The 15,060-nt window shown below is 37.1% G+C and overlaps 1 protein-coding gene and 1 long non-coding RNA gene across 4 annotated transcripts in view; both read left to right on the plus strand.

Moving 5' to 3' along the window:
• The window catches only part of LOC107747926 (uncharacterized), a 52,276-nt gene that overhangs the window by 24,591 nt on the left and 12,625 nt on the right, over positions 1–15,060 (plus strand). The window contains exons 2-3 of one of the 3 annotated variants that reach the window (XR_001640853.1): positions 1,663–1,873; positions 7,740–7,849. This is a non-coding gene — a long non-coding RNA (uncharacterized LOC107747926). Of the gene's footprint in view, positions 1–1,662; positions 1,874–2,795; positions 3,012–7,739; positions 7,850–15,060 lie in introns of those variants that run through there. The other 2 variants (XR_001640852.1, XR_001640854.1) reach the window with 2 other exon arrangements.
• On the plus strand, positions 5,825–7,343 carry sox2 (SRY-box transcription factor 2). The gene has a single exon (XM_016562536.1). The coding sequence runs from the start codon at positions 5,883–5,885 to the stop codon at positions 6,534–6,536; it is 654 nt and encodes a 217-aa protein (XP_016418022.1). The 5' UTR covers positions 5,825–5,882; the 3' UTR covers positions 6,537–7,343.

A 15,060-nucleotide genomic window follows, 5' to 3' on the forward strand; every position in this document is an offset into this window, starting at 1 on the left:
AAGCAAATAAAAGTAAATTCAAGTTATATATTTTTATAGTCATTTTTATAAAGTTATATTTTGATTATATTATTGATGTTTTTTTAACTGTGATTTGCATGAATTCAAGAATTTCTCATTGCATGTTCCCAACAATTTCCAATTTCTCAAATGTCATATTTGAATTTTTTGTACAAACAAACAATAAATAAAGTAGTATAGATTATTATAGATAGTATTATAAAATATAGTATTTATACGTCATGGTAGTATTTGTTTATGCTGTTTTTTAGTATGTATGCATGTACTGTATGTATGTATTTATGTATAAATAAATAAATAAAGCTTAAAAATCATGTGATTTTGTGGTGAAATGGAACCTGGACATTTTCATATCATGTTTTTTTTTTTTTTTTGGTTTGTTTTTTAATAATCAAATGTAAAATAGCACTGCATAGTCTTCACTGTATAGATTAAATATAGATTAATCCTTATAAAAGTTGTTCAGTCAAAATCGGTGAGATTTTTTTTTCTTTGACAGAAGTTTTCTTTTAGTCTGCTTTCACTTTAAGGAAAGCACGGATCCAATATACTGATACACATGCGACAATTCTGTCAACTATCCCGAGCGTCTTTTACGCTCGCCCTTCAGACAGTCTTATCGTCCTGACATATGAGTTTGAACGAGAATGCACGCGTTGACAGTAATGCATAGACGGACATTGGTGAAAATGTGGACAGTGTCTAAATAAGGTGCCTATTTATGTTACAGATATTGATATTTTACGTCGGGCAAACGCTTCCCCTTGATTACAGATTCAGCGGGGCCCAAAAGGAAGAGCACAGGGGTCTAAAGTGTCATCCTCCCATTAAGCTGGGCTTGTGTAACCATAATGGCCACAAAATAGCAGCCAGAACACACTCTCATGCATATGGAAATGAACGGCCATTCATTCATATATCAGCGATGCAGGCCGACTCCATCTGAAACGCATTAGTATTCGACGAATTGCTACGCAGAAGTGAACTACAGCCGATCTGACTGCAGTTCTGTCATTTCCGCCGTTTGTTTTGTCATCGTTTAAATGGCTGCTGAAGCATCAGCCCATCATCTGACTTTGATTGTAGCATTAGGATCAGCAAAGCAATCTGTTAAGCCTATTAACAATAATAAAGGAGGGTTTTTTTCTGTAAAATGATTTACTTTTTGACAAATCATTATAAACCAAAAGATGTTCGACTATCACTGTTCTTTTTGTTTTGTTGTTTTATGATTATTATTAGTACGGCCTACACGCGATCTGTTCTATTTGCCTGCACCTTTGCAAGCTCATTAGTCAGGGTAGTATTTTGATTGAAGTCATTATTGCTTTTCTTTTGTAGCAGCACCGTAGAGATTAACACTGAACCGTGTTGTATGAGTAGACAAAGCCTCCACAGTCGGTGCAGTGGATTACTGTCACTACGGAGGTATAGGGAGGACGAGGCGGCCCATAATTCCTATAGAAAGGTAGACAAACACACAGCCGCCAACCAACAACTTTTCCCGCGGAGGCCTTTTGTCTTCCCAAAACCCATAAGAGCGCTGACCCAACCAGAGCCAAAGTCTGTGTAGACTTGCTATAAGTGACTTTTGTTGTTCTTGATGCATTCTTCTTCTTTTTTCAATCGGCCCCTTTTCAGATGGTGTGGAGCTGTAGAGGGACTGAGGCGGGTGAGAGCAGCCGCGCAGCGAGCACTCTGAGCGGGCACACGGAGCGAGTGGACGCTGATGGATCATGAGAGCGGCCGCCGGAGGAGAGCGCGGCCGGAAAGAGCGCCTGCTCGCTGGGCGCGCATGTGAGGATCCGCCCGGGAGGCAGACGGAGCTCTGGATGTGTCAGTCAAACTGAGTGTAAGTAACTCTGGTCTGATGCTCGGCGTCTGCGCGTGTCTGTCTGCTGGGACAGGATATTAATTAGAGATTTAAATAGCGATGCAGTGCATTACTGTCACTACGGAGGTATAGGGAGGACGAGGCGGCCCATAATTCCTATAGAAAGGTAGACAAACACACAGCCGCCAACCAACAACTTTTCCCGCGGAGGCCTTTTGTCTTCCCCCTGTTCCTTTCTACCCCAGTGCCCTGTCAAAACCCATAAGAGCGCTGACCCAACCAGAGCCAAAGTGTGAAACCGACACCGAATCAGACCGGGATCTTTGCTTCAAAGCATCATTTTCAATTTAAGCTTCTCTTGTTAGATATTTCAAAGCTTATTAATTAGACATGACAATTGCAAATTCAGCAATGCATTTAAGTACATGCAAGTAGAAAAACATGCAAGCTCCCAGTAGAAAAACAGTAATTGGGATTTAATAAATTCATAACATTTCTAAACTGATGGATTATGTCATTGTTTTTACAACTGTCATTATATTATACCATGACTTGATTATGAAGAGGAAATAATAATAATAACAACAACAACAACGATTGACTGTTATTATATATTTATTAAAATGTATTTTATATAGTGGTTTCTTGTTGCTGTTGTTGTGATACATTTATGGAAGCACTGAATGCTCCCCGGCTATACATGCCATGGCAGTGTATTTTCTGAAGTAAAATCTTTATCAAATAGCCATTCTTTGCGTTTGAAAAAAGCCAGCCCATTACCTCACGACTGCTTTTGTTGGCCCTTTACAAGAGCGAACAAAAACTGTTATTCAGGAGAAGGCTTTAGATTTTTTATTGTTGGTGGAGCTCACAGCGTTATTGTATTAAAAAGAGCCATCTGTGCCAGAAACAATGGCTTCATTCTTCTTCTTTTTTCAATCGGCCCCTTTTCAGATGGTGTGGAGCTGTAGAGGGACTGAGGCGGGTGAGAGCAGCCGCGCAGCGAGCACTCTGAGCGGGCACACGGAGCGAGTGGACGCTGATGGATCATGAGAGCGGCCGCCGGAGGAGAGCGCAGCCGGGAAGAGCGCCTGTTCGCCGGGCGCGCATGTGAGGATCCTCCCGGGAGGCAGACGGAACTAAGTAACTCTTAAATGTAAGTAACTCTGGTGTGTGATGCTCGGCGTCTGTGCGTGTCTGTCTGCTGGGACAGGATATTAATTAGAGATTTAAATAGCGAGTTGCATGTTTGTTATTTTAAAATATTGGTGGTTGATTAATATGCGTTTTTAGGAAGCTGCGTTATTTATTCAAGTTATTTATTTATTTATGTTTTTTGCTTGTTTGTTTGTTTTATATATTATACGTGTACAGTAGATGTCTACTTGTTGACAGTTCGCGGCTGTCTGGAAAACTTTGGGGGGGAGGGAACAAACGTTTGATTTTCAAGAGTTTTTAATTGCTTTTAATCTTTAAAACGTATGTTATAATAAAGTACAATTAACACACAAATGTGTGCTTGTTATCTGCAAAATTGAGACATTGGATTTTTTTTATAGTCAATACTTAAATTAATTCTAAAGATTATTGTGATAAACTGTCATGTCAGGTTTCAAATGAGGTCAAACTGTTTATGTAGCTACTGATGAATTGCAAAATTTCATTTTTTGTTTGTTTTAATGTTTAATTTGGTTGATTTTGCCCGCCGTTGTTTCTGAAATATTTTATAAGCACCTATATAAATTGGATACCGTTATCAAGCTGATATATTAAGCAGTGTTATTTGTCATATTTTGATCTGCAGTCAGCGCGGCCCCTAGTGGAGAAAACTCTCTCTCTCTCTCCTGTTTCTGTTTCTCGCTCTCCCCCTCTTTATGCCTACTAATTTGTAGCTCCTAATTTTAGGGCTTAATGCTTGAATAATTCTAACTCTCACTTCAAAGAAAGTTTTATGCAATTGTTGTGTTCGTTTCTGTGTATATGTGTTGGCATGCACTGAATTTGTTGTGAGATATCGAACGCACACATAAAAACACTAACGAATGAAACATTTGTAGTTATTTTCGATTATTCATTTAGATCATATGCTTTAATTTAGATATGTATTATTAGGGAGAAATTTCGGGGGAAAAAACATGCAAACGATTTTTGTACGGTTTCAAATAACGGTTCTCATAATGTTGCGATTAATTTTACTTAGCCTACGTGTTTGTTTTTACGTATTATTTCTATTTATCATCATTTATTAGTTTTTTATGTTTATTCATTTTCAGTTGTCAGGCAATTCTTTATTTCTAAAACACCAGTCCTAGTCAAAACCAACCATTAACATGTATTTTGAGTTTAATATTAAGAAACGTGTTTTTTTTTTCACAAGCTGCTAACTATTATTTAGAACTAAGACAATTAACAATTCAGGAGCCGCTCTGGGATGTTAGAGATTCCCCGCTGTTCTACACATTTCCATAAGCAGATTAAGGCACACTCAAATGCAGATAGAGAGAGAGCAGTTTAGAGTTGCATTAGAATGGCGCATGCTGCAGTGCCATCGTGTTCCAATTCGCACGTTGTTAGGCGCTTAATAGAACTTTAAAATGACGATGAGACTATTTATGCAGACATGCATCCTTGAAAAAAAAAAAAGTCTAAATATTTAAAATAAGCAATAGCCTTATATCTTATTTTCTGTTTGCATTTTAGAATTACATTTTGTATAGGCTATGTTAACAATTTATAACACTTTATGATTTTGTTTTATATAGCTATAAAACAAATGTATAAAGCGACCCTGCCTAAATGTGGTGGGGAATACTTTAAAGCAGCAGTCGTTGGGCTTTTCTTATATTAATAATATCACCACAAGAGGACGCTGTTGAAACATAATAAGATCTGCTTTCGTGCATTGTAGAACAAAAATGATCCGACGTGTTTTTCCTGACATTAAGCCTGTTTGTAGGCTATATTAGTTCCACTTCTTTCGTCTCGTCGCTTTATTGTCAACTTCTGCAGAAGAATGATCAACTTTAAATCGTAACTCTTTAGGAAAAGATCCGCTTGCCAAAAATGGAACTGCGTGTTTTATAACAGCCTATTTGTTTTTAACAATTGGATTTCATCAAATTGCACGATTATGAGGCTGTTATTTTGAAGGAGGCTGTGCTGAATAAATCCTGTCCCTCTTGTCAGTCTTCATGGAGTGAATTCTAATAACACAAATCCTTAGATCTCAGATGGTCAGTGTAGTCAGCTTTTGTGGTGCTTTTGTTCACAGTGATGTAATGACAAGAGCCGAAACAAACCTACCTATTTGTGATGATTGACGGCTCTTCATTTTCTAATTCACATTCAACTTGAGCCCGTTGAAGTGTAACCTAGTTCATAAACAGAGAAATCCTGCCACACATTCTGGATAATGCTTCAAGAAATAAGAAATTAAATAATACTTTTTTAAAACAAGTTGTAGTGCGCATACGAGCCATTGTTTATTCAATGTGTTAACATATGCTAATGATACAAATAACAAGCGCGAAATGAATAACTTGAATAACATAAATAAATATAATTGTAGGCTACATGTGTATTCAACACACTTCAGTAGGCCTAAACGTTTCATTCACGAGAAACATTGAAACAAAAACTTGAGATGCTACAATACATTACATGATGAACTGTTAGGCTACTAAAAATGTGTTTTAAAATGATTTTCGATATTTTAACACTCCAGTTAAATTAGAAGTTAACTTTAAAAAAAAACAAAGCGACTAATCCAAAAGCTTGATAGGCCTACAGCAAAAGCAGAAAACTGAAATGTATTCCAATGTTCGATTTTAGAATCTTAAAATCACATGTCCTTGTCATAGTTTGATTGGAGAGTCATTTGAGAGAAATATTCTCACTTTAGTAAGTTCTTGCTCTGCTAACACACACACACACACACACACACACACACACACACACAGTGTTACTTCTGTCCGAGAGCGAGAAGCGGCCGTTCATCGACGAAGCCAAGCGCCTTAGGGCTCTCCACATGAAGGAACACCCGGATTACAAATACAGACCCCGGAGGAAAACCAAGACCCTCATGAAGAAGGACAAGTACACCCTGCCGGGCGGACTTCTGGCGCCGGGCGGCAACGGCATGGGCGCCGGTGTGGGTGTAGGGGCCGGGTTGGGCGCTGGGGTCAACCAGAGGATGGACAGTTATGCCCACATGAACGGCTGGACCAACGGAGGCTACGGCATGATGCAGGAGCAGCTGGGTTACCCGCAGCACCCGGGACTGAACGCGCACAACACGGCGCAGATGCAGCCCATGCACCGCTACGACATGAGCGCGCTCCAGTACAACTCCATGACCAACTCGCAGACCTACATGAACGGATCGCCCACCTACAGCATGTCCTATTCGCAGCAAAGCACGCCGGGAATGACGCTGGGCTCCATGGGCTCGGTGGTCAAGTCTGAGTCCAGCTCGAGTCCGCCGGTGGTCACGTCGTCCTCTCACTCCCGCGCCGGACAGTGTCAAACGGGGGACCTGCGGGACATGATCAGTATGTACCTGCCCGGGGCGGAGGTCCAGGATCAGAGTGCCCAGAGCAGACTGCACATGTCCCAACACTACCAGAGCGCACCTGTGCCCGGCACGACGATTAACGGCACGATTCCCTTATCGCATATGTAAATTAACTTTTCTACACTCCTTTGGACTATTTTTGTACAGAACACTTTGGGGAGGGAAAAGTTGTATAGAGCTCAAGGAAAGAACACAAACTTTTGCTTTCTATTTAAAAATGGAACGGTAGGAACTCCACACAGTTTTTCGTTCTGTTGTTCTTTTTTCCCTTTTCTGTTCTGTTCTGTTCTTTTTATTATTCCAGAAGGTGTATGAGATTTGGAAAGCTGAAACGGGGGAGATCGAATCAAATGTTTTATTATTGCAATCGACTTTTGTACAGTATTTATCAAAGACACATAATAACAACCAGATGTAATGTTTGTAAACAGCGGGAAGTTACATTTTTTATAAAAGGCAAAATGATGGCACAACTGATGTTTACTTCAGTATATGCTTCAATATTCTTCTGCAAACGCTGAAATGAAAGAACGGGATAAAAAGAGTTTCTCGATGAAGGTGCATAGTAATAAACCGTTATTTTATTATAGTAGGCTATTGTTATTATTATTAAGTTCTAAATGAGAGAACAAACAGAGGCACTCTCGCAGGTTAGGTTATTTTATTTGATTCTTTTCGGTCTCACTCCTCATCTGTTAGGTATATGAAGTTTGTGTTCTTTATTTTCTCATGGTTTGTAAATTTTCTGTACATTTTCTGTGATATTTTAAGTTTTTATTTTAAAAACTTTCACTTTTCGTAGTTGTAAAATGTGGCCTGTACGCAGTTGCCAACGCTCCATGTATATACTTTAACTAATAACATCATTATAACAGTTACAATCTGAGTTTTTTTTTCAATATGCAGTTTGAAATGAATAAATTTTTGAAATTTGGATATTTGAAATTGTTTCTGGTTTTGATTTTATTTGAACATTTTGGGTTGCTATATGAATCTGATGTTTGGTTTCCTTCTCTAATAATCCCATTTATACAGTCCAAATTAATTGTCATTTTGACGGTTTAATATGCATTTACAATCTCTAACTCAAACATAATTTTAGCACACATTTTACATAAACAGTGCATTATTGCATTGATTTGTCGGAATAAGATGACACACAGAAACATGGGTGCAGCTCTTCTAAAGTAAGTATATTGGAACTGCATGTGCAGAACTGCATTATGACAGTGTGTTTGATTCAAACAAATGAAATGTTAGATGCTATTTCAATTTAGTAATCATTAAGTTAACACCGTTTCTATTTTTTAGTGGAAACGAGGACTGTGAGCGACACCACATCGTGTAAGTTTCTTGCCTGTAAATCTCTGCTCTGCTCGGGGAGATAAAACGGCCCAAATGAAATGAAGACGCACGTCAAGGTAGTCACTTCAACTTCTCATTAGCTATTTTTATATGAGTGCAAGAATTTAATGCACATTCTTTTATTTATTTATTTTAATTTTTCTGTGCGTGCAGATTTTTTTAAGCTGAATATTCATTAAAAAAAAATTGATATATTTAGAGTAGCTGTTTTAAATTTTCTGTAATTTAATAGCAACTAATAGGCCTATTATTATAAAATAATAAATAACATTTACCTCGTTATATTTTAGCCTGTAAATAATACGCATGATATTATAGCTTATAATTTTATAATATTGTATATTTAAAATATATTCTCAAATGTTAACATACATTAGATACATATTGATTTTTTTATGTTTTTAAATAAAATAAAAAACGCTTGCAGTGTGAACAGGGTCCGTCACTCGAGTCGCTGAAAATTACATTTGGTGTTATGCAGAATGAAAAACAAATAACAGTAAAATATGAAGCGTTATGCACTTCACAGGCCCACATGCTTTGCGTTTACATTAACATTAATGTATTAAAATACTGGTTTAGTGCTGGACACAGTTAGAGCCGCATGCTGCTGGTGTTTTTCCGTGCTGTTTGTCAGCCAGTGTCGCTCACTTGAAATCAAGCTGAAGATAAGATTATGGAGGTGAAGTGTGTGGATTTATGGAGTTTAAAGGCTGAAGTGTGTTGGAATATTTTGCTGCTCTGTGGTGGTAGATTAGTGCTGTTTCTTGCCAAGGCGCTGAGGCATCTATTACAGCGGGTCTCGGGGGAGAAGAGCTCACATTAAGCGCTAAATGAATATTTGACGAGGGCTCATTCCGACAAACCTGTCCCTGCCGGACTCTCAAAGGGTCAGGGAGCACTGCTTGAATCCATTATTTATACAAGCGGAGGAATTGGTTGTAATGGCCGAATCTGTTTGATAAAGTGGGAATTTAAGTCTGGATGTGAGTGGACTGAACACGCATCTCGGAGCGTTCCTTGTTGAAGTAGCTATATTAATAGTTCAGTAGGCTATCTAAAGAAAGTGTTTGCTGAAATGTTCGTTCGGTTGAGGTTTGAGGTTCTTTACACCTGGACTTTCAAAAAATAGTTCTTGTGTAACCCCCCAAATTAGCTATATTTCACGCCAGAAGGATTCATTGTGCTATTGCAGAACCATAATCTGCCGATATCTAGTCATTTTCCTAAGAGTGACATCTGAAAAATAGGCCTACTGATTTACCCAAAAAAAAAAATAATGTATCGTAGACTTTTGATGCTAGACATATGCACTCATGCACTGAATAAAATTTGGCGCGTTGGGGGAGGAGGGATGTAATTAACTGCTGCGGTGTTTTGGCTTATGCTGATACCTAATATAAGACTTCGAATGACACGAATTATTAATGACATTACCGAAATCATCAGATTTTAAGCATGTTGAGGTCTTCTATGAAAATACTTTTTGAGGTCTTCATGAAAAGCTTGATTTAGCTGCCATGTATGTGCCTGGCTATATAAAGAATCGGCACAAAAACCTTTTTTTGTTTAGAATTAGAAAGTCATGGAAAGTGTTTTTGTTGAATTGCACGTTTATGGGTATATATATATATATATATATATATATATATTTATGGCTGAAATCTGATTTCATCTCAGTTGACAGTAACATGGACTTTTTAATAGCCTACTTAGAAAGAGTTTTTCCATTTAGGCCTCAAAGAGCGCCAAACTAACTCATCCTTCATAATGCAATTCATAATAATTTGGCTCGGCAAAACAAGTCTTGCCGATGCCAATTTCATTATAATATTGAGGATTATAGACATGTGGGCGTTTGACCAATGGAAACAGTCAAAGAATTGACCTACAAACAACGACTATACTGCCTACTAATAACTAGAACAATACAAATTATAAATGTGGTTATAGTATTGTATCTATTGGTTACCGTTATGTTGTATTATCATATAAGCTTATTAAACATTTATTGATTTTATTAAAATGTAACATCACCTAATCTTCATAAAAGTTGTCATTAATTCTATGAGGCCTATTATTATCATCATGTTCGCAAATTATTATTAAAGTTTCTTTTTCATGTTATACTCATTTTAATTCTATAAAGAATATAATGTAATATATGAACTAATTATACAGTGAACATCAATGCGTAGCGTGTGTGTCCTTGTGTTTGTAATTTGCTGTCTGCTGGCGCTGAAAGTAAATGGGTGGAGAAAGGCGCAAACTATTTGGAGAAAGTAATAAGTTGTTTCTTGTTGCGGTTTTTGCGGGAGGGGGCCAGTGATGGAGGGGGACCGAGCATTGTGAGATGGGCTGAATTGAGAACTGTCAGAGATGTCTCTCATTGGGAGAATGACCCAGTGCAGGTGCAGGGAAACAGGGGGATGGGGGTCTCAATAAGACCACACACTGTCAGCCAGCACCTGTTCACATCTTTGTGGCTCTTCCTGCCCTTAAGGTATCTACATGCCGTGGACTTCCAAGACTTTCACTTTTAATTCGAGCCGCTAAATCGAATAGGCCGCGCATTCGATTCGAATTCATAATTAGGCTTTTATCAAGAACACATTATTTAAGGATCTCATTGTTTGAACGTTAAGTCACTAAAACACATAATTTAAACGTTATATTTCAATGCTGATAGAATTAGCTATTTGATAGCGATCCCACCGTTTAGTTTTAAATAAAGTTAAGAAGAAATCGAAAAGGACGTTTTGGACGTATAGTGCATTCTTAATTTTTCCGTTTTAATTGGTTGTTAGTTTTAATCTTAATATGCATGGCATACAATGAGCCACAGTTCTCAAATGTGTCTATATGATGCCAATACAGACCTAAAAAAAAAAAAAAATCGACGCTTCGCATTTTAGGTCACCCCATACCTATCTTGCATGAGTCTAGTTAATTCTCAAGTGTGGTTAGTGGGTCTAAATCTTTGAATGCCCCCTGTGCTCTCGTCAGAGACCCTGCTGGAATATAACGTTTTTTTCTTCTTCTTTCATTCAGACTCAAAGAGCTACTCGGGCGTTCCCTGTAAGTGACGGAATGTAATGCTTTAAACAGGACACACGTTTGGAGCAAACAAAAGCACTGCGACCAAAGGACACTTCCAAATTATGCATATTATTTTTTTTAGCGCATGATTTCGTTCATTTCGAACATCATAAAACGAATGCACGTGATCAGAGTTGCCTGGAACACAGCATACCGCATATTGGTCAATGACAATTAAGGTTGTCCGAGATTATAAAAAAGACAAATACATTGTTAAAAGAGGTTTAAACGATGTTCTAAAACAATTGTGATTTTAATGACTGTAAAAATGTCAAGTGGTGTAACCATCAAGCAAAATTAGCTATCCTAACTAAAATTGCTTTGCACCATGAATATACGTGAACGTACAAGACCTGACAATTATTTCCAAATGATATATATATATATATATATATATATTATTATTATTATTTTTTAATAGGATGTGATGCGTTTGTTTTACTCTGAAAAGAGCGATAATAAAATGGCTTCTTGTATGTTGGTTATAGCACAATAAATTATTCCAATAATCCAAATGATGATTATGATCCAAAATAATCCAATAATCAAAATTGCTTCACTGTTTTTGTTTTAATTTTATATAACACTTTGCTCTCTCTCTCTCTCTCGCCCCAAATACATCAACATAACTTGTCAATTGGAAATGATATCATAAGTCATTAGAAAACACTTGTATTTAAGTCATTTTCGCATGAAATGCATTTCTACGTATATTGCTGAAGAACTGCACGTCCTATCTATATTTAATGTATCTAAATAAGACTCTGACCTCTAGTAGCCTACTGAACGAATACAATTTAACGAGATTCTTGACCCGTAACTTTCAATATACGTTTAAAATCTCCCACAATGGTTATCATATAGAAATCCAACCAATAAGGTGGTGTGATCAAACGCGTGGTGTGAGTTAAAAGAGGGTGTTGTTGCTCGTATGGGGTGATACGGGAGATGCTGAAGTGTGTGCTGCCCGGTCAGGGCATTTGATTGTAAATAAGAGAGTTCACACGCCGATCGAGTGACTAGAGGGAACAGGCAAACCATTTGAATCAGGTGCCTATCTCGCTATCGAGGAGATCAGAGCTCAGCCAAATGACATCTCCCTCTGAAAAGCCAATCTAGTCGCAGGATGAGATTTCACTGTCTTTGCGCTCAGCCCGCCCAATTAACATAAGAAACACAGCGAGTCCCATTAAAACATGCAACAGTTGGTGGGCAGTTATGGCATTATCTGCCAACAACCCAAGTGCTGGGTTCCCTTTGGGCAATTGTATCCCAACAAAGCTTGAATTATCACTTTACTTGCGATTGATTTATTGGTAGAGCTTTGCATGTTACACTCAGTTAATGTATATATAATTAATTACTTTATCAATAAGTATAACAGTGTGAAATTACAAGGTTTTTCCAGAAATAATTACATATGAAGTAGCTTGCTTATTAGTGTAATTCAATGCTTACTGTTCATGTTCATATGAACACAGTAAGTTAACACTTATTTCACTGTATTACTAACATTGCAAGTGGTGACCCGAATTTGTTACCTATTTGATTTAACCCATAAAATTTAGTTGTGTTAATATAAATTAGGTTGTTTCAGTGATATTATCATTTGACTTGTATACAATCAGTTAACTTAGATGCTACCATTTTCAGGTTACCATTTTTTTCCCAGTGAAACTTATGTTTTCTGTATAGAACTTACTTAAAGCCTTTATGTACAATGCATTATAGAGGTATTCATAATGCACATTATATTGCATTATAATTTCTCATAAATAACTGTAACCAAAGTTAAAATACATTATAATATTTGAAGGTTTGTTTTCATCTGTTTTAATGCATTATACTTCTAAAAGGTGTAACAATGAATAGGTAAGTATTATAATTGATCATAACTGTGGTTATAATTATTCATGAGAGCATACAATGCATTACAAGGTGCATTACAAGGCATAATTAATGCGTTAAAATATTTTTTTATAATGCCTTGTATATAAAAGCTTTACCAAAGTGATACCGAAATATTTGTGAATAATAAATACATTAAATTAAGTAGCAAAAGTGTTTATATATATATATATATATATATATATAGCAAGATCAACTTTCTGTGCACTTGCTTGTCATTCAATGTTTATCTGTCTGATCTACATATAAGAGGACAAACCACAAATGGCAGGTAAATCAAGATAGCAGAAGTCTTTGTTTTGATTTATGTGTCAGAGTCATTTATGTTCTATTGCTTTCTGAACAGAAACCGAACATGACATGACACAGATTAGCAGCTTTTGAAATTGCACCTGCCAACACATTATGAAGTTCATAATTCAAAGGATTAATGCGTAATGACAGCTTGAGCTGTACAGTTTTACTATATCATATCACATCATCAGTCTTATAGATAATGATTCCCTACTTGGTCAGCTAGATATGTGAAATGACACTTGTGCTCTCAAATGCAGGATCAATAATTGTGTATTTTGTGTGGCTTCCTCTTAACATGGAATCAGTGCAACTGTAGATTAGATTAATTCATGGTCCGTTTCATGAGACCCATGTACGGATTAAGAGGCGAGACAGTAATGAAGGCTTTGTCACAGGGTTAATGAATGCCCATGCATGGGCTAAGATTCCATGAAACAGGAAATGTACAAACGCTTATCTTAATCTCGTCTCAGTTCTCAATAAAAAGTGCATGTGCAAATAAAAATTCTCAAGCTGAGACAAGAAATAAAGCTGAAATATGATCTGAATAGCCCAATTTTTTGTGAATGATTTACCAAGTTTTGAAAATACCAAAATGAGTGAGGTACAAAAAAACCTGATTTGTGTTGTGTTCCATAATTTGTTTCAAATTAATACAGTGTTTTCAATCATTGATGTTTTTTTACTCTCTTTTGTATCATGGCTCGGCAGATTATAGTAAGGTTTGTGCCCCTTTTCAGCCTAAGCAGGATAAGCTTGGAGTGGCCTGTCACCGTGGAAACTGCCAGAACAATTCAGTTGAAGTTTGAAGAGGTCAGCTTGCAGGGTCAACAACCCCAGCCTCTGCCTGTGCCAACTTCTGTTGAGCCTGGGACTTTTTGGGGGAGCGCTAGCTCAACCTAACCCTGGGTGGTAGGCAATTCTAAGACTGATATAAATTTTTTGAGTCAGTTTGCGGCCTAGGCTCTCCAGGTGGCCTGTGAAATCGATTTTAACCCCGTGACCCTGTCTTGGAGAAGCACGGTTGACAACCTGGGTGAGAATTTAGCTGGGCCTGACAGATTTGCGGCTCTGAGAGGGGGCGGGTGGAGAGAGCGTCTCTTCAGCAATGGGGTGCGTTTTAGAAGTGGTCATTAAAACCTTATTAAAAGTTGGAACGGTTTGGAGAAGAGCCGGTGGACATGTGTACGACCGCACCAACTTCAGTGACTCAGGAGCAATGTCGGGAAACCTCAGTGTCCGAGTCTGAAAAGCACAACAATTTGTTCAAATACAAAAGAGTTGATGTGTTATCTTTGGGGTTGGTGTTTAGTCGTTGTTATGAAATAGATTTTACACCAATTACAAGTTTCAAACTGCAGTGCTTACAGGAATCTTCTGGGTTCAGTACAAGTTAAACAGCATATACAATTAATTATGGCTTGCGCCTACATCTCTTTAAAAAAAATCTAGGTTACAGTGAGGCACTTACAACGAAAGTTAAGGGGCCAATCCGTTCATGTTAAAATACTCACTGTTTCAATAGTATAGGCACACGATGTAAACAATATATGTGTTAACATGATTTTAGTGTAGACAAGTGTAACGTGTAACTTTATATCCAGTTGAACAACTATGTTGCCAACTTTTTTAGTAACACCTAAAACTCTAAAATGACTGTAAAATATATGAGAGTGACTCATATATTTTGAAAATAAAAAAATATGTTTTTAATATCGCATTACAGCTTTTAAACCATTGTACATTTTCGACTTTCATTGTAAGTCATAGTGTGTTAATGTGAAAAAAAAACACTTACTATTCTTTTATTTGTAACATTATATCCAGTTTTACAACTTTGTTGACATGACAATTTAATGCCTAAAACTGTAAAAAAAAATTATGTGAATGACTTTATAACCCAACTCATGCACATGTTTTAACAAAAACATATTTTGGAAAAATCATAAGCTCTACATTTCTG

Source organism: Sinocyclocheilus rhinocerous, unplaced genomic scaffold (assembly GCF_001515625.1).
Source record: "Sinocyclocheilus rhinocerous isolate Xijiao unplaced genomic scaffold, SAMN03320098_v1.1 scaffold1191, whole genome shotgun sequence".
In the NCBI taxonomy this organism is placed as follows: Eukaryota; Metazoa; Chordata; class Actinopteri; order Cypriniformes; family Cyprinidae; genus Sinocyclocheilus; species Sinocyclocheilus rhinocerous.